Source organism: Lolium perenne, chromosome 6 (assembly GCF_019359855.2).
Source record: "Lolium perenne isolate Kyuss_39 chromosome 6, Kyuss_2.0, whole genome shotgun sequence".
In the NCBI taxonomy this organism is placed as follows: Eukaryota; Viridiplantae; Streptophyta; class Magnoliopsida; order Poales; family Poaceae; genus Lolium; species Lolium perenne.
The window spans coordinates 153,336,025-153,356,097 of NC_067249.2; the positions used below are offsets into that span (position 1 = coordinate 153,336,025).

At 41.0% G+C, this 20,073-nt stretch overlaps 1 protein-coding gene across 3 annotated transcripts; it reads right to left on the minus strand.

Annotated features, from left to right (window-relative positions):
- Positions 1 to 5,313: 5,313 nt before the first annotated feature.
- On the minus strand, positions 5,314 to 8,557 carry LOC127307175 (uncharacterized). Of its 3 annotated transcripts, XR_007855217.2 has the most exons (5): positions 8,156 to 8,557; positions 7,798 to 8,083; positions 6,535 to 6,671; positions 5,886 to 6,008; positions 5,314 to 5,735 (listed from the first exon to the last, which is right to left on the minus strand). XR_007855217.2 is itself a non-coding variant. In XM_051337886.2 (4 exons), exons 1-4 carry the CDS (start codon positions 8,243 to 8,245, stop codon positions 5,997 to 5,999), a joined length of 525 nt encoding a protein of 174 aa, XP_051193846.1. In that variant the 5' UTR covers positions 8,246 to 8,557; the 3' UTR covers positions 5,314 to 5,996. The 3 variants fall into 3 exon arrangements, 1 of the variants encoding a protein (XP_051193846.1); XM_051337886.2 differs by having other exon boundaries at positions 5,314 to 6,008; XR_011747357.1 differs by having other exon boundaries at positions 5,314 to 6,668.
- Between the last annotated feature and the right edge of the window lie 11,516 nt (positions 8,558 to 20,073).

Genomic DNA, 20,073 nt, shown 5'->3' on the forward strand with positions numbered 1-20,073 from the left:
AATATTAAGTATCAATTCCCTCTTAAGAAAGGTATGGAACACTTCCCTAGAAAGAGAATGAAGTTGCCTTTTGATTCTATTATTAGAACAAATTATGATGTTGATGCTTCATCTCTTGATTATACTTGATTCACACTTTCTGCACCTAGCTGAAAGGCGTTAAAGAAAAGCGCTTATGGGAGACAACCCATTATTTTATTTCTGCAATTTTTGTTTTATATTTGTGTCTTGGAAGTTGTTACTACTACAGGAACCTCTCCTTATCTTTATTTTATTGCATTGTTGTGCCAAGTAAAGTCTTTGATAGTAAGGTTGATACTAGATTTGGATTACTGCGCAGAAACAGATTTCTTGCTGTCACGAATTTGAGTAGATCTCTCTGTAGGAAACTCAGAAAAATCTGCGAAAAATCATAAGTAATCCTCAGATATGTACGCAACTTTCATTCAATTTGAGCTTCTTCATCTGAGCATGTTAAGTGCCTCGAAAAATTCGTCTTTACGGACTGTTCTGTTTTGACAGATTCTGCCTTTTATTTCACATTGCCTCTTTTACTGTGTTTGAATGGATTTATTTGCTCCATTAACTTTCAGTAGCTTTGGGTAATGTCCAGAAGTGTTAGGAATGATTGTGTCCTCTCTGAACATGTGAATTTTTGATTATGCACTAACCCTCTAATGAGTTTGTTTTGAGTTTGGTGTGGAGGAAGTTTTGAAGGGTCAAGAGAGGAGGATGATATAATATGATCAAGAAGAGTGAAAAGTCTAAGCTTGGGGATGCCCCCGTTGTTCATCCCTGCATATTTCAAGAAGACTCAAGCATCTAAGCTTGGGGATGCCCAAGGCATCCCCTTCTTCATCGACAACTTATCAGGTCACCTCTAGTGAAACTATATTTTTATTCCATCACATCTTATGTGCTTTACTTGGAGCGTCTGTATGTTTTTATTTTGTTTGTGTTTGAATATAATCGGATCCTAGCATTCCTTGTGTGGGAGAGAGACACACTCCGCTTGTTCATATGAACACTGGAGTTCTTAGCTTTACTTTTAATGTTCATGGCGAAGGTTGAAAACTGCTTCGTTCATTGCTATTTGGTTGGAAACAGAAAATGCTTCATGTGGTAATTGGTATATGGTCTTGAATAATTTGATACTTGGCAATTGTTTTGAGCTCTCAAATAGATCATGTTTAAGCTCTTGCATCATGTAGTTTGAACCTATTAGTGGAGAATTACTGTAGAGCTTGTTGAAATTTGGTTTGCATGATTGGTCTCTCTAAAAGTCTAGATATTTTCTGGTAAAAGTGTTTGAACAACAAGGAAGACAGTGTAGAGTCTTATAATGCTTGCATTATGTTTTTATGTAAGTTTTGCTGTACCGGTTCATACTTGTGTTTGCTTCAAACAACCTTGCTAGCCAAAGCCTTCTAATGAGAGGGAATGCTTCTCGTGCATCCAAAACCTTGAGCCAAAACCTATGCCATTTGTGTTCACCATAACTACCTACTATGTGGTATTTCTCTGCCATTCCAAAGTAAATTGCTTGCGTGCTACCTTTAAAATTTCATTCCTTGTCTTTGCAATATATAGCTCATGGGAAAATAGTCTTAAAAACTATTGTGGTAAAGAATATGTAGCTTATGTACCTTATTTCCTATAAGTTGCTTGTTCAGCGGTAACCATGTTTCCGGGGACGCCATCAACTATTACACTTTTGTTGAATATCATGTGAGTTGCTATGCATGTTCGTCTTGTCTAAAGTAAGGGTGATTTGTCATGATTAAATGGTTTGAGTATGCATATTGTTAGAGAAGAACATTGGGCCGCTAACCAAAGCCATGTATCATGGTGGAGGTTTCAGTTTGGACATTTATCCTCAATCTCTTATGAGACTATTATCTGTTGTTGAATGCCTAAGCATTAAAGAGGAGTCCATTATCTGTTTTCTATGTTGTCCCGGTATGGATGTCCTCAAGTTGAGATCTATCAAAAACGAGAAATCAAATGTGATCTATCTCCTTGGACCTTTTACAGGCGGCATAGAGGTACCCCTTTGTGACACTTGGTTGAAACATATGTAATGCAATGATAATCCATGGAAATCCTAGCCAATTAGGACAAGGTGCGAGCACTATTGGTATTCGATGCATGAGGATTGCAACTTATAAGATGTTTTATGCATAACACATATGAATTATTACTACCGTTGACAAAATTGTTTCCATGTTTTCAAAATAAAAAGCTCTAGCACATAAGTAATCCATGCTTCCCTCTGCGAAGGGCCTTTCTTTTACTTTATGTTGAGTCAGTCTACCTACTTCTTTCTATCTTAGAAGCAAACACTTGTGTCAACTGTGTGCATTGATTCCTACATACATGCTTATTAGCACTCATCATATTACTTTGTGTTGACAGTTATCCATGAGATATACATGTTGAAGTTGAAAGCAACTGCTGAAACTTATATCTTCTTTTGTAATTGCTTCAAAACCTTCTATTAAGAATTATTGCTTTATGAGTTAACTCTTATGCAAGACTTATTGATGCTTGTCTTGAAAGTACTATTCATGAAAAGTCTTTGCTATATGATTCAGTGTTTAGTCATTGTCTTTACCATTGCTTTGAATCACTTCATTCATCTCATATGCTTTACAATAGTATTGATCAAGATTATGATAGTAGCATGTCACTTCAGAAATTATCCTTGTTATCGTTTACCTACTCGAGGGCGAGTAGGAACTAAGCTTGCGGATGCTTGATACGTCTCAAACGTATCTATAATTTCTTATGTTCCATGCTAGTTTTATGACAATACTCACATGTTTTATATACACTTTATATCATTATTATGCATTTTCCGGCACTAACCTATTAACAAGATGTCGAAGCGCCAGTTCCTGTTTTCTGCTGTTTTTGGTTTCAGAAATCCTACACAGGAAATATTCTCGGAATCGGACGAAACAAAAGCCCAGGGTCTTATTTTCCACGGAGCCTTCCAGAAGTCCGAAGAGGAAAGGAAGGGGAGCCGAGGGGGCCCCACACCACCTGGCGGCGCAGCCAAGGAGGGGGGCGCGCCGCCCTAGGGGGTGGGCCCCTCGGGACTCCCCCGACTCTGCCCCTTCGCCTATATATTCTCTCTGTCACGAAAACCCTATTACCGAGAGCCACGATACAAGAAAAGTTCCAGAGACGCCGCTGCCGCCAATCCCATCTCGGGGGATTCAGGAGATCACCTCCGGCACCCTGCCAGAGAGGGGAATCATCACCCGGAGGACTCTACATCACCATGATCACCTCCGGACTAATGTGTGAGTAGTTCATCCTTGGACTATGGGTCCATAGCAGTAGCTAGATGGTTGTCTTCTCCTCTTGTGCTATCATGTTTAGATCTTGTGAGCTGCCTATCATGATCAAGATCGTCTATTTGTAATGCTACATGTTGTGTTTGTTGGGATCCGATGAATATGGAATACTAGGTCATCATGATATGTATGTGCATTGCTATGCCCTCTCTATTTGCCAATTGCCCAAATGTAATTTGTTCACCCAACATGCCATTTATCTTATTGGAGAGACAACACTAGTGAACTGTGGACCCCGGTCCATTCTTTTAGATCTGAATACAATCTACTGCAATCATTGTTCTCTGATGTTCTTTGCAAACAAACATCATTCTCCACACCATACGTTTAATCCTTTGTTTACAGAAAGCCGGTGAGATTGACAACCTCAATGTTAAGTTGGGGAAAAGTATTTTGATTGTGTTGTGCAGGTGCCACGTTGGCGCCGGAATCCCTGGTGTTGCGCCGCACTACACTCCTTCACCAAGAACCTTCACGTGGCATTCATCTCCTACTGGTTCGATAACCTTGGTTTCTTACTGAGGGAAACTTGCTGCTGTACGCATCACACCTTCCACTTGGGGTTCCCAACGAACGTGTGCTTCACGCGTCATCACCCACTCTATGGCAAACTTCACAAATAAAAGGATAGAGGGCACAAACTTTTTCACCAAGATACAATATTCTTCTTCAATTTTGTTCTTTTCACAAGGTCTATGAATTCCACAAAAATTAACATGCTTATAGGAAATAGCATTTTCAGAAGTTTGAGCATGTTCATGATACGTCTCCAACGTATCGATAATTTCTTATGTTCCATGCTACTTTTATGATGATACACACATGTTTTATACATACTTTATGTCATATTTATGCATTTTTTGGCACTAACCTATTAACGAGATGCCGAAGAGCCAGTTGTTGTTTTCTGCTGTTTTTGGTTTCAGAAATCCTAGTAAGGAAATATTCTCGGTATTGGACAAAATAAACGCCCAGGATCTTATTTTTCCACGAAACTTCCAGAAGTCCGAAAGGGAAACGAAGTGGGGCGACAAGGCGACGCCACGCTAGGGCGGCGCGGCCCAGGTCCTGGCCGCGCGGCCCTACTGTGTGGGTCCCTTGCGTCGCTCCCTGACCTACCTCTTCTCCTATAAGAAGCCTTCGTCGATAATCACTCCAGTACCGAGAGCCACGATACGGAAAACCTTCCAGAGACGCCGCCGCCGCCAATCCCATCTCGGGGGATTCAGGAGATCGCCTCCGGCACCCTGCCGGAGAGGGGAATCATCTCCCGGAGGACTCTTCACCACCATGGTCGCCTCCGGAGTGATGTGTGAGTAGTTCACCCCTGGACTATGGGTCCATAGCAGTAGCTAGATGGTCGTCTTCTCCTAATTGTGCTATCATTGTTAGATCTTGTGAGCTGCCAAACATGATCACTACAAGAAATATGGTGACTGACGACCCTCTATATTGGTCGCTGAAAGGTCATTGTGCACCATCTGTGACCACGCCGTGACCAATAACAGTTGGTCGCCAGTTGAGCGTCACTGACGGCGCACGACGACGTTTTTATTTAAATGGTCATAGTCCTCTATGACCAGAATTGATGGTCGTAGATTCTACGACCAAAATGTTGGTCACGGGCTGGCTTGCCTGTCCACGTCAGATCCAACGTGGCAAATCCTACGTGGTAGATCTTTGACCAAACAAAATTATCATGCATCAAAATCAGCCCAATCCAGTTCTGCTGTTTATATGGGCCAAATCCAAAATTACGGACTGCTTCTTCTTGGGCCCTTGCCTTTAAAAATTCCAATTCTTTTTACGGCTTCAGATTTTTTACATCCGTTTTCCTATGGGTTGGCCTTTCGTTTTCGTTTCCTATATTTTGTTGCAATTTGAAATGAGTCGTTGGGACTATCCCTTTTAGATCCAAATACATTTCTTTTCATATCAGCAACCGTTACAGTTCAAAGCCCAAAGCATTCTAGATAAATAACAACTTAGTTCTCATTACAAAATAGTAAAAACGAGTATCTAAAATTGACAGACCAACACTCATCAAGTAACAGCTAAGTCTATTACAATATTCCTGTCAGAAAAGAGAGAAACAAACACCATAATATAATCATAAGATAAGAGCTGCTATTTGGTGAGTAACAGTACAGCCAAATTTCTTCAGCCTGTAGTTCTTGGAACGTCAGCTATCTTCGATATTGTCAAAGAGTAAACAACCATAGGTACCTGCAGGTCAGCTCAGAGAGTAAAACACCAGATATAGAATAACATTATAAGCATCACTTGACAGAATCCCTGCTGCTTCAGAAATTCCCTGAAAAGGGCCACTGACTTGAGGATGAAGGCAATAGGTGACATCGTCTTGCAATTTCTCTAAACTGCAGGTTAAAAAGGATAAGTTAGGCTGCAAACACAATGATATTTCTTTTGGTACGAACTACATTGTAAACAAAGAAGACAATAACAAGCACCAGACATCAATCGCAGAACAAGTAATAACATGAACTCGCCTAAATTCTTTACCTTCCTGAGTTGGAGAAGTACCCAGCACCGAGATTGCACATGAATAGCAGGATCTTCCATCCGTTTTCAGTTCGCTCAGCTTTGCGACAAACTTAGCAGGCTCCAAATACATCATGCAAGTAGCTAAAGTTCAAAGAGGAGTTAGCTGTGAGCATGTGGTGTAACAGCTTACCAGAGCTAACTAAACTCAGATTCCAAGAACTGCACCGTTAAAGCCAGCATTGACAAAAATGTGGGGATACTTTTGGGCTTTTAGCTGCAGCATGCACAGATATCTTAGGTGCATCAACTGTAATCCTAATTTAGTGAACTTATGTAGGTTACATAAATCAGTTAGACATGCAACTTGAACCTACAAATCCAGTTAACAAAGTTAATAACAACCAAGCTAAGGTTGATACAAATAAAATAAATTAACAAAGCTAGCAATAATAATAGCTGCGGGTTCAAGTTACTTATTTATTATGTCACTTTTCTATTTCTGCTGATGCTTACAACTCTAAGCTTGTATACATATTTGACATGCTTTGGATTTTGGGCATCTACAAATGTATGGGCACCTAACAGTTCCATGGTGTCTCAAAGAGTAACTAATCAGTTATATATGGCATTTACATATGTTGTGCACACAGAGATGCAGAGGACGTACGTAGGTCATTCCTGGAGCACTGACAGATGGATTATCTGCTTGTGCTTGGAACCTTGGTGAGAAGCTTGTGGTAGTTGGCCTGGCCGAATACCAACGTATTTTCACCTGCACATACTGCTTCCCTTGCTCTAGTTCTGCTACACAACACACAAATGAGAAGCCATTAGCAAGAGACCAACAAGATGAACATGAAGCAAAAGGACTAACAGAGAGTTTGTGTACATAAACAAATAGTATTAGTGATATAGGGTGCTGTGAGTGTGAAGATAGATTGAGGTTAACTATCAAGTATACAAGAGTATGCTGCTATAGTATCAGCTTATCTGAAAACAGTAGGTGGAATGCAACAACAAATAAACAATCCGCAAAAAGTTTTAAGATATACTCACTGTGTTCACTATTTCTTACACAAACTGTGAATGTGGTTCAACAAATAATTAGATAGTTCAGGAAATTAAGGCATCATGCAGTGCAGCCACAGACCCACATTAGATTATTGCACCAGAAAGGCCAAGAAGAAAATAAAAAGGGAACAGTGAACTATGCATGTGCAGCCTAAGTTGCATAACATTATTACCATTATAAACTATGCTAGCAATTCAGAGATCCTCTAAAGATGGTTACAAAAATCAGTTCCTAGAAAAGTAATAGGTATTGACTGAAATAAAGGTAATGCTGCCATCCGCAAGGTACAATTTTCAAAGAAAGACGGTAACTTCAAATTTATAGCGATATTTTACTCTTCATTACTTTTTAAATACAGTACATGAAGATCAAATCTTAGATATGCTAGTTCAACGATGCCCAATCCAGTAAGCTAGCGTCCCCAGAGAGCTAATATGATGGTGATGATGCACTATTCTGGCTATACGTGGGGACAAACAAAACAAGCTCCATCTGATATGCTAGTGCTGGAAATGTTACTGTTTAGTGTTTACTGCCCCAGGGTACTTCACGTCTAGCAGTACAAGAGTGTGCTATGAACAGAGAACATCCAAGCAGTCATAAGAATCATGGTACTAAATACTAATAGCTCTTTACGAGGCCAACTGCTAGCTGCTAGGCATAATTAGCAATTATATGAGACTTTCTTTGCAGTCACAAATCCAGGTTGTAATAATAGGAACCGCATAGCTTGTATTCATTTCTACCATATTCATCATCGATACACCATTCCGAAAGATTCACCAAGAACTAATCAAATGCTTTGACAGACATAAGCAAAGAAAAAGAACAAATCCTGCGCGCTGGGATCTGACCAACCATGGAGACGAGAATGAGGTAACCGGTAAAACTGGCGACCAGGGACTTGGGGTTCAGGCCCAGGAATAGATCCTGCTGATGCCGCTGTTCTGGCCGGAGGAGCAAGCCAGGTAGAGATGGATACGAGGACGGTGGCTGCCGAGGAGGAGGCATCCGGCGGCGTCCTTGTCGAGGAGGAGCGCATCCGGCAGTGGCCTTGTTGGGGAGGAGCGGATCCGGCGGCTGTGTGATCCGAACGAGGGGGTATGGTGGCACCGAGGTCATGGAGGACTCGCCCGTGGCGTCCCTGTGGAAGAAAGACGGTATAGTCAGAGGGAGGTAGGGCTCTAGGTATTTGGAGAGAAGTGGATGAGAATACCTTCGCGCATGCGGGCAGATGGATGCTGCTCATGGCCGCGATCTGGTTCCCGCACTGCCCGCCCTGGATGTGGAGGATATATCTCGGCATAGCCGCCGCGGGGCTAACATCTTCTGTTCCCCCATCGTCCGATCTGGGTCACCACCGCTCGCTGCAGGGGCGCCACCATCTCCATAGACCTCCTGCAGCTCCACCTGGATCCCGAGCTAGGGTTTGTGTCGGGGCGCATGATTTCGAGGTTTGACGGGGTGGAATAGATGGAGGTGGAGGAGGGAGTTCAGGGGCAGGGGTCAGCGGGGCAGGGCATCGCCGGAGTTGGCCGGGATCTTGGCCGGCGTTGGAGGAAATGGGAAGGAGGAGGCGGTGGGAGCCTAGAAGAGGGGTAGGTCGTGGGAGATTGATTCTATTAGAGCATCCCCACTCGTTGGCGCTCCCCACGCCCAAATCCGGCGAAATTTTCGTCCGGATTGGAGGAAGATTTGGCGTGGGGAGGAGTAGTTTCCCAGTCGTGTGCTCCCCAAGCGGCGTTTCTCGGGGAAAAAGAGGATGGCTCGGGAAATCCGGACGAAAGAGGAGACACGTGGGCGTGGGCGGTTGGTTTAGCTTCATCCGGAGTCCCCGGGAGACCCCCGGGAAACCGAGGATGGCATGGGGAGTCCGGACGAAAATAGGCTCAAATCCGGACCAAAACGAGGAACTGGGGGCCTGACTGGGCCGTTTTTCGCCGTCCGGATGAAAAAAAGTGGCCGTGGGGGGCTCTGTGGGGAGACGAGTGGAGATGCTCTTAGATTGGGTGGGGCTCGAGCTGGAAGGCAATGTGGCCTCCCGCTCAACATTTCATCTCCCGCGTGTGGGCTCGATTTGGTCTCGCCACCATGCTCGACCCAATTTACATTTACTCCGTTTGCCGCGTGAGCCAAAATGCAGCGCGGGATTACAGGTAGGGCCGTTCAGATTTTGGGGTTATTTGTGGCGTTGGATGGAGAGGTCTTATGGACGCTGATCCGTGGGCAGCTGTTTATTGGACACGAAAGCAAAAGTCGTCAAATAGACATGACACGTAAGCGGACACGGACGGCGCATACGTGAAATTGTTGAGGTGGCCAACTATCATTTTAAGGCATCATGAATTGGCAGTTATGGCCATTTAAATTGATCATAATCGGCTAAAAATAAATCATAAATCATATCATATATTATATGACCATTGCATGCAAGAAAAGTATGACCTTTCTCACCAAAATGGTCGTAATGATTTAGGGTTTGAACCCTCCCAAACGCCTTACGACTATTTGGTGCAAAAAAGTCATAGATTTATGACTAATCAATCCACGGTCACAATAAGTTGGTCATTAGTTAACACATTTCTTGTAGTGGATCAAGATCATCTATATGTAATGCTACATGTTGCGTTTGTTGGGATCCGATGAATATGGAATACTATGCTATGTTGATTATCAATCTATCATCTATGTGTTGTTTATGATCTTGCATGCTCTCCGTTATTAGTAGAGGCTCTGGCCAAGTCGTTACTTGTAACTCCAAGAGGGAGTATTTATGCTCGATAGTGGGTTCATGCCTCCATTAAATCTGGGACAGTGACATAAAGTTCTAAGGTCGTGGATGTGCTGTTGCCACTAGGGATAAAACATCAATGCTATGTCTAAGGATGTATTTGTTGATTACATTACGCACCATACTTAATGCAATTGTCTGTTGTTAGCAACTTAATACTGGAGGGGGTTCGGATGATAACCTGAAGGTGGACTTTTTAGGCATAGATGCATGCTGGATAGCGGTCTATGTACTTTGTCGTAATGCCCAATTAAATCTCACACTACTCATCATAACATGTATGCGCATGGTCATGCCCTCTTTATTTGTCAATTGCCCGACTGTAATTTGTTCACCCAACATGCTATTTATCTTATGGGAGAGACACCACTAGTGAACTGTGGACCCCGGTCCATTCTTTTACATCGAATACAATCTATTGCAATACTCGTTCTACTGTTCTCTGCAAACATCATCATCCACACTATACATCTAATTCTTTGTTACAGCAAGCCGGTGAGATTGACAACCTCACTGTCACGTTGGGGCAAAGTAATTTGGTTGTGTTGTGCAGGTTCCACGTTGGCGCCGGAATCCCTGGGGTTGCGCCGCACTACACTCCGCCGCCATCAACCTTCAACGTGCTTCTTGGCTCCTACTGGTTCGATAAACCTTGGTTTCTTACTGAGGGAAAACTTGCCGCTGTACGCATCACACCTTCCCCTTGGGGTTCCCAACGGACGCGTGCTGTACGCGTATCAAGCACTTTTTCTGGCGCCGTTGCCGGGGAGATCAAGACACGCTGCAAGGGGAGTCTCCACCTTCAATCTCTTTACTTTGTTTTTGTCTTGCTTTACTTTTATTTACTACTTTGTTTGCTGCACTAAAACAAAATACAAAAAAAATAGTTGCTAGCTTTACTTTATTTACTGTCTTGTTTTCCATATTAAAAACACAAAAAAATTAGTTACTTGCATTTACTTTATCTAGTTTACTTTATTTACTATTGCTAAAATGGGTACTCCTGAAAATACTAAGTTGTGTGACTTCACAAACACAAATAATAATGATTTCTTATGCACACCTATTGCTCCACCTGCTACTACAGCAGGATTCTTTGAAATTAAACCTGCTTTACTAAATCTTGTTATGAGAGAGCAATTTTCTAGTGCTAGTTCTGATGATGCTGCCGCCCATCTCAATAATTTTGTTGAAATTTGTGAAATGCAAAAGTATAAGGATGTAGATGGTGACAATATAAAATTAAAATTGTTTCCTTTCTCATTAAGAGGAAGAGCTAAAGATTGGTTGCTATCATTGCCTAAGAATAGTATTAATTCATGGACTAAATGTAAGGATGCTTTCATTGGTAGATATTATCCTCCTGCTAAAATTATATCTTTGAGAAGTAGCATAATGAATTTTAAGCAATTGGATAATGATCATGTTGCCCAAGCATGGGAAAAAATGAAATCTTTGGTTAAAAATTGCCCAACCCATGGACTAACTACTTGGATGATCATCCAAACCTTTTATGCAGGACTGAATTTTTCTTCGCGGAACTTATTGGATTCAGCTGCTGGAGGTACTTTTATGTCCATCACTCTAGGCGCCGCAACAAGGCTTCTTGATAATATGATGGTTAATTACTCTGAATGGCACACGGAAAGAGCTCCACAAGGTAAGAAGGTAAATTCTGTCGAAGAAACCTCCTCCTTGAGTGATAAGATTGATGCTATTATGTCTATGCTTGTGAATGGTAGGACTAATGTTGATCCTAATAATGTTCTGTTAGCTTCATTGGTTGCTCAAGAAGAACATGTTGATGTGAACTTCATTAAAAATAATAATTTCAACAACAATGCTTATCGGAACAATTTTAGTAACAACTATAGGCCATATCCTTATAATAATGGTAATGATTATGGTAATTCTTATGGGAATTCTTACAACAATAATAGGAATACACCCGCTGGACTTGAAGCCATGCTTAAAGAATTTATTAGTACACAAACTGCTTTTAACAAATCTATTGAAGAAAAGCTTGGGAAAATTGATATACTTGCTTCTAAAGTTGATAGTCTTGCTGCTGATGTTGATCTTTCGAAATCGAAAGTTATGCCTAATGAAAATCAAGATATTAAGTCATTTTCTACAGCAAACGCCATCCAAGTTATAATTAATGAGAATATAAGATTGATGGCCGAATTGCGTGCTAGGTGGGAAAAAGAAGAAAATGCTAAAGATAACAATGTAGCTAAAGTTTGGACTATTACCACCACTAGTAATGCAAATGCTTCACATGTTGACACATCTCCTACTATCAATGGTAAAATAATTGGTTTTGGCAATGTTTCTACTCCTAATGCAAAGCTTGCAAAACTGTCTAAAACTGCTAAAACTGCTGAAACTGCTTGTGATAAAACTGCTGAAATTTTTTCCAACATTGGGGATAATGATCCCATTGCTTTAGATTATAATGGTTTAGATTTTGATGATTTCCACATCTCTGAAGTTATAAAGTTCTTACAAAAACTTGCTAAAAGTCCCAATGCTAGTGCTATAAATTTGGCCTTTACAAAACATATTACAAATGCTCTCATAAAAGCTAGAGAAGAGAAACTAGAATGTGAAGCTTATATTCCTAGGAAGTTAGAGGATGGTTGAGAGCCCATCATTAATATGAAGGTCAATGATTTTGATTGTAATGCTTTATGTGATCTTGGTGCAAGTATTTCCGTTATGCCTAGGAAAATCTATAATATGCTTGACTTGCCACCATTGAAAAATTGTTACTTGGATGTTAATCTTGCTGATAATTATACAAAGAAACCTTTGGGGAGAGTTGATAATGTTCGCATTATGGTTAACAATAACCTTGTCCCGTTAATTTTGTTGTCTTGGATATTGAATGCAATGCATCTTGTCCCATTATATTGGGAAGACCTTTTCTTCGAACTGTTCGTGCTATTATTGATATGAAGGAAGGTAATATTGAATATCAATTTCCTCTCAAGAAAGGTATGGAACACTTCCCTAGAAAGAGAATGACGTTACCTTTTGATTCTATCATTAGAAAAAATTATGATGTTGATGCTTCATCTCTTGGTGTTACTTGATACACATTTTCTGCGCCTAGCTGAAAGGCGTTAAAGAAAAGCGCTTATGGGAGACAACCCATGATTTTACTACATCACTTTTGTTTTATATTTGAGTCTTGGAAGTTGTTACTACTGTAGCAACCTCTCCTTATCTTAATTTTGTTGCATTGTTGTGCCAAGTAAAGTCTTTGATAGTAAGGTTCATACTAGATTTGGATTACTGCGCAGAAACAGATTTCTTTCTGTCACGAATTTGAGCAGTAGTCTCTGTAGGTAACTTAGAAAAATCTGCCAATTTACGTGAGTAATCCTCAGATATGTACGCAACTTTCATTCAATTTGAGAATTTTCATTTGAGCAAGTCTGGTGCACCTAAAAAATACGTCTTTACGGACTGTTCTATTTTGACAGATTCTGCCTTTTATTTCGCATTGCTTGTTTTGCTATGTTTGATGGATTTCTTTATTCCATTAACTTTCAGTAGCTTTGTGCAATGTCCATAAGTGTTAAGAATGATTATGTCACCTCTGAACATGTGAATTTTGATTATGCACTAACTCTCTAATGAGTTGTTTTGAGTTTGGTGTGGAGGAAGTTTTCAAGGATCAAGAGAGGAGGATGATACAATATGATCAAGGAGAGTGAAAGCTCTAAGCTTGGGGATGCCCCGGTGGTTCATCCCTGCATATTTCAAGAAGACTCAAGCATCTAAGCTTGGGGATGCCCAAGGCATCCCCTTCTTCATCGACAACATTATCAGGTTCCTCTAGTGAAACTATATTTTTATTCCATCACATCTTATGCGCTTTACTTGGAGCGTCTGTTTGTTTTTGTTTTTGTTTTGTTTGAATAAAGTTGGATACTAGCATTCATTGTGTGGGAGAGAGACACGCTCCGCTGTTGCATATGGACAAATATGTCCTTAGCTTTACTCATAATGTTCATGGTGAAGGTTGAAACTGCTTCGTTAAATTGTTGTATGGTTGGAAACGGGAAATGCTACATGTGGTAATTGGTATAATATCTTGAATAATGTGATACTTGGCAATTGTTGTGCTCATGTTTAAGCTCTTGCATCATATACTTTGCACCCATTAGTGAAGAAATACATAGAGCTTGCTAAAATTTGGTTTGCATGATTGGTCTCTCTAAGGTCTAGATATTTTCTAGTAAGGGCCGAACAACAAGGAAGACGGTGTAGAGTCTTATAATGCTTGCAATATGTCTTTTATGTGAGTTTTGCTGTACCGGTTCATACTTGTGTTTGTTTCAAACAACCTTGCTATCCTAAGCCTTGTATTGAGAGGGAATACTTCTCATGCATCCAAATCCTTGAGCCAAACACTATGCCATTTGTGTCCACCATACCTACCTACTACATGGTATTTCTCCGCCATTCCAAAGTAAATTGCTTGAGTGCTACCTTTAAATTTCCATTCCTTGTCTTTGCAATATATAGCTCATGGGACAAATAGCCTAAAAACTATTGTGGTATTGAATATGTACTTATGTATCTTATTTCTTATTAAGTTGCTTGTTGAGCGATAACCATGTTCCTGGGGACGCCATCAACGCTTTGTTGAATATCATGTGAGTTGCTATGCATGTTCGTCTGGTCTGAAGTAAGGGAGATTTATCATGAGTTGAATGGTTTGAGCATGCATATTGTTAGAGGAGAACATTGGGCCGCTAACTAAAGCCATGATCCATGGTGGAAGTTTCAGTTATGGACAACAATCCTCAATCTCTTATGAGAATATTATTTGTTGTTGAATGCTTATGCATAAAAGAGGAGTCCATTATATGTTGTCTACGTTGTCCCGGTATGGATGTCTAAGTTGAGAATAATCAAAAGCGAGAAATCCAATGCGAGCTTTCTCCTTAGACCTTTGTACAGGCGGAATAGAGGTACCCCTTTGTGATACTTGGTTAAAACATATGTATTGCAATGATAATCCATGTTAATCCGAGCTAATTAGGACAAGGTGCGGGCACTATTGGTATACTATGCATGAGGCTTGCAACTTGTAGGATATAATTTACATAACACATATACTTTATTACTACCATTGACAAAATTGTTTCTTGTTTTCAAAATAAAAGCTCTAGCACAAATATAGCAATCAATGCTTCCCTCTGCGAAGGGCCATTCTTCTACTTTTATGTTGAGTCAGTTTACCTATTTCCTTCTATCCTAGAAGCAAACACTTGTGTTAACTGTGCATTGATTCCTACATACTTGCTTATTGCACTTATTATAATACTTTATGTTGACAATATCCATGAGATATACATGTTACAAGTTGAAAGAAACCGCTGAAACTTAATCTTCCTTTGTGTTGCTTCAATGCCTTTACTTTGAATTTATTGCTTTATGAGTTAACTCTTATGCAAGACTTATTGATGCTTGTCTTGAAAGTACTATTCATGAAAAGTCTTTGCTATATGATTCAATTGTTTAACCATTGTATTTACCATTGCTTCGAATCGCTGCATTCATTACATGTGCTTACAGTAGTATTGATCAAGATTATGATGGCATGTCACTTCAGAAATTATCTTTGTTATCGTTTACCTACTCGGGATGAGTAGGAACTAAGCTTGGGGATGCTGATACGTCTCCAACGTATCGATAATTTCTTATGTTCCATGCTACTTTTATGATGATACACACATGTTTTATACATACTTTATGTCATATTTATGCATTTTCCGGCACTAACCTATTAACGAGATGCCGAAGAGCCGATTCTGTTTTTACTGTTTTTGGTTTCAGAAATCCTAGTAAGGAAATATTATCGGAATTGGACGAAATCAACGCCCAGGATCTTATTTTTCCACGAAGCTTCCAGAAGTCCAAAAGGGAAACGAAGTGGGGCGACGAGGCGACGCCAGGGCGGCGCGGCCTAGGTCCTGGCCGCGCGGCCCTACTGTGTGGGTCCCTCGAGTCGCCCCCTGACCTACCTCTTCGCCTATAAGAAGCCTTCGTCGATAATAACTCCAGTACCGAGAGCCACGATACGGAAAACCTTCCAGAGACGCCGCCGCCGCCAATCCCATCTCGGAGGATTCAGGAGATCGCCTCCGGCACCCTGCCGGAGAGGGGAATCATCTCCCGGAGGACTCTTCACCACCATGGTCGCCTCCGGAGTGATGTGTGAGTAGTTCACCCCTGGACTATGGGTCCATAGCAGTAGCTAGATGGTCGTCTTCTCCTAATTGTTCTATCATTGTTAGATCTTGTGAGCTGCCTAACATGATCAAGATCATCTATATGTAATGCTACATGTTGCGTTTATTGGGATCCGATGAATATGGAATACTATGCTATGTTGATTATCAATCTATCATCTATGTGTTGTTTATGATCTTGCATGCTCTCTGTTATTAGTAGAGGCTCTGGCCAAGTCGTTACTTGTAACTCCAAGAGGGAGTATTTATGCTCGATAGTGGGTTCATGCCTCCATTAAATCTGGGACAGTGACAGAAAGTTCTAAGGTTGTGGATGTGCTGTTGCCACTAGGGATAAAACATCAATGCTATGTCTAAGAATGTATTTGTTGATTACATTACGCACCATACTTAATGCAATTGTCTGTTGTTAGCAACTTAATACTGGAGGGTTCGGATGATAACCTGAAGGTGGACTTTTTAGGCATAGATGCATGCTGGATAGCGGTCTATGTACTTTGTCGTAATGCCCAATTAAATCTCACACTACTCATCATAACATGTATGTGCATGGTCATGCCCTCTTTATTTGTCAATTTCCCAACTGTAATTTGTTCACCCAACATGCTATTTATCTTATGGGAGAGACACCACTAGTGAACTGTGGACCCCGGTCCATTCTTTTACATCGAATACAATCTACTGCAATAATCGTTCTATTGTTCTCTGCAAACATCATCATCCACACTATACATCTAATCCTTTGTTACAGCAAGCCGGTGAGATTGACAACCTCATTGTCACGTTGGGGCAAAGTAATTTGGTTGTGTTGTGCAGGTTCCACGTTGGCGCCGGAATCCCTGGTGTTGCGCCGCACTACACTCCGCCGCCATCAACCTTCAACGTGCTTCTTGGCTCCTACTGGTTCGATAAACCTTGGTTTCTTACTGAGGGAAAACTTGCCGCTGTACGCATCACACCTTCCTCTTGGGGTTCCCAACGGACGCGTGCTGTACGCGTATCAGTTCATTGCAATCATTAATAACAGTTTCATCCTTCATGCTGATGTCTTTAAAAGGTTCATGATACATGTACCAATTTTCTTTAGGAACATTAATATGAGAAGCAAAGGCTCTATAGCAATCGACCATAATTTGAGGATCAAGACCATATTTAGCACTAAGCTCTTGAAAATTAGCGGTTTGAGCGAAAGACTTAATGCATTCATATTCATAGTTTATACCTGATTCTTTACCTTTGTCGTTCTCCCAATCTTCAGTATTCTCCCAAATCCGATCAAGAAGGTCCCATTTAAACTCTTCTTTGTTGCGCGTGAATGATCCAGAACAAGTAGTATCCAGCAAGGTTTTATCTTGAAAAGAAAGTCTTGCATAGAAATTATCAATGATGATATTACCAGGAAGCTCATGAATGGAGCATTTGAGCATTAAAGACTTCAATCTTCCCCATGCTTGGGCAATACTCTCTCCATCATGAGGCCAGAAATTATATATGCGGTTTCCGTCTTTGTGAATTTCACTTGGAGGATAGAATTTAGAATAAAATAGAGGCATAATATCCTTCCAATCAAGAGAATGCCTATTCCTCAGCAATTTATACCAATGCGCTGCTTTACCAGACAGCGACATAGAGAATAGTTTCTTCCTAACTTCATCCATAGAAATACCCGCACACTTGAATAACCCGCATAATTCATGTAAAAATAGTAAATGATCTCCAGGATGGACAGTTCCATCCCCTTCATAGCGGTTATCCACAACACGTTCAATAATTTTCATAGGTATTTTTTATGGATTACTTTCAACAGGTGGATTTGGAATATCACAAGCATCATTCGAATTACCACATATTGGAGACAAAGCATTATCAAGGCAAAATACTTCTTCCAAAGCTGAGGAGCAAAAAGGATTTTTAGATAAACTAGCTTCCCCAAGCTTGGATTTTTCCATAGCATTAAAAATAATGGTGTCCAAAGAATTTATACTAATAACATTACTACCACTATTATGCAGACAAACTTCCATAGGTGTTTTAATTTTCTCTTCAAAAGTATCATGTCCTAATTCAATATAAATTTCATAAAGATCTCTAATTTTTTTGTTGTTTTCCATTAAGCCTAACTAGTGAAAAATAAAAACAAGAAACAAAAAGATGCAATTGCAGGATCTAAAAGAAATAGCTTTGAGCACTCACACACCGGCAACAGTGCTAGGAAATATATTAGTAGTCGGAGGATGTGAATACCTTTTACCTTACCTCCCCGGCAACGGCGCCAGAAAATAGCTTGATGTCTACGCACGCTTCTATTCCTGTAGACAGTGTTGGGCCTCCAAGAGCAGAGGTTTGTAGAACAGCAGAAAGTTTCCCTTAAGTGAATCGCCCAAGGTTTATCGAACACAGGGAGGTAGAGGTCAAAGATATCCCTCTCAAGCAACCCTGCAATTAAGATACAAGAAGTCTCTTGTGTCCCCAACACACCTAATACACTTGTCAGATGTATAGATGCACTAGTTCGGCGAAGAGATAGTGAAATACAAGTAATATGGATGATTATAAGTAGTAATTGCAATCTGAAATAAAGATGGCAGCAAGCAAACATGTAACAGAACTTGTTGGAAATGGTGTTTCAATGCTTAGAAACAAAGCCTAGGGATCATACTTTCACTAGTGGACACTCTCAACAATGATCACATAACTGAATAAATAAATGCTACTCTTAAACACTCTCTTGTTGGATAACAAACACCATTAATTGTGTAGGGCTACAAAGCACACCTCAAGCCGGAGTAAACAAGCTCCACAACTTCATAAAGGAATCACACACGATGCGCACACTGTCACCATCACACCGTGGAGAGTGAATCCGGAGTTCATATTAAAGTAACCTCTAGAGTGCATAATAGACCGTTGCAGTTTAGACCGAGTACTAACATAGCATACACACTGTCAACAATAGCTATGAAAGGGGGAATAGATCACATAAATACTATCATAGTAATAGTTAACTTCATAATCTACAAGAGATTACAATCATAACCTACGCCAAGTACTACATGATGCACACAGTGTCAACTTTACATCATGGAGGAGGAATAGACTACTTTAATAACATCACTAGAGTAGCACATAGATTAATAGTGATACAAAGCTCATGATCACATAAAGATCACACCATGGGAGAGAGAGATGAACCACATAGCTACCGGTAGAGCCCTCAGCCTCGGGGGAGAACTACTCCCTCCTCATCATGGGAGACAGCAATGGCGATGAAGATGGCGGTGGTGTCGATGGAGATGACTCCGGGGGCAATTCCCCGTCCTGGCGGCGTGCCGGAACAGGAACTTCTGACCCCCGAAACTAGGTTTCACGATGGCGGCGGCGCCCCTGGAGTCTTTCTGGAATATGATTGATTGATATAGGGTTTTCGCGTCGCGAGGAATATATAGGCGAAAGGGTGGAGTCGGGGGACGCTCGAGGGGCCCACCCCATAGGGCGCCCCCCCCCCTCCTGGCCACGCCGCCAGGTGGTGTGGGGCCCCCTTGGCTCCTCTTCGTTTCCTCTTCGGACTTCTGGAAGGCTCCGTGGAAAATAAGACCCTGAGCTTTTGTTTCGTCCAATTCTGAGAATTTTTCCTGTGTAGGATTTCTGAAACCAAAAACAGCAGAAAACAGGAACTGGCGCTTCGGCATCTTGTTAATAGTTTAGTGCCAGAAAATGCATAAAAATGATATAAAGTGTATATTAAACATGTGAGTATTGTCATAAAACTAGCATGGAACATAAGAAATTATAGATACGTTTGAGACGTATCAAAGTTCCTACTCGCCCTCGAGTACGTAAATGATAACAAGGATAATTTCTGATAACTCGCTTTACTTCAACTGGATCTTTGGGTAGTTCTTTCCTTAGGATATATGCTACGTAAGCCTGCATCCAAGGAATTTGTACCATCATTATCACGTGCGGTTCCTCCTCATCTTTCGATGTGTTTGCTTCTGGTGCTGCTGGAGCCCCCGAGGCTTTCTCAACCTTCTCCTTCTTCTTCTGTTGTTTCTTCGCCTTGGTTGATCT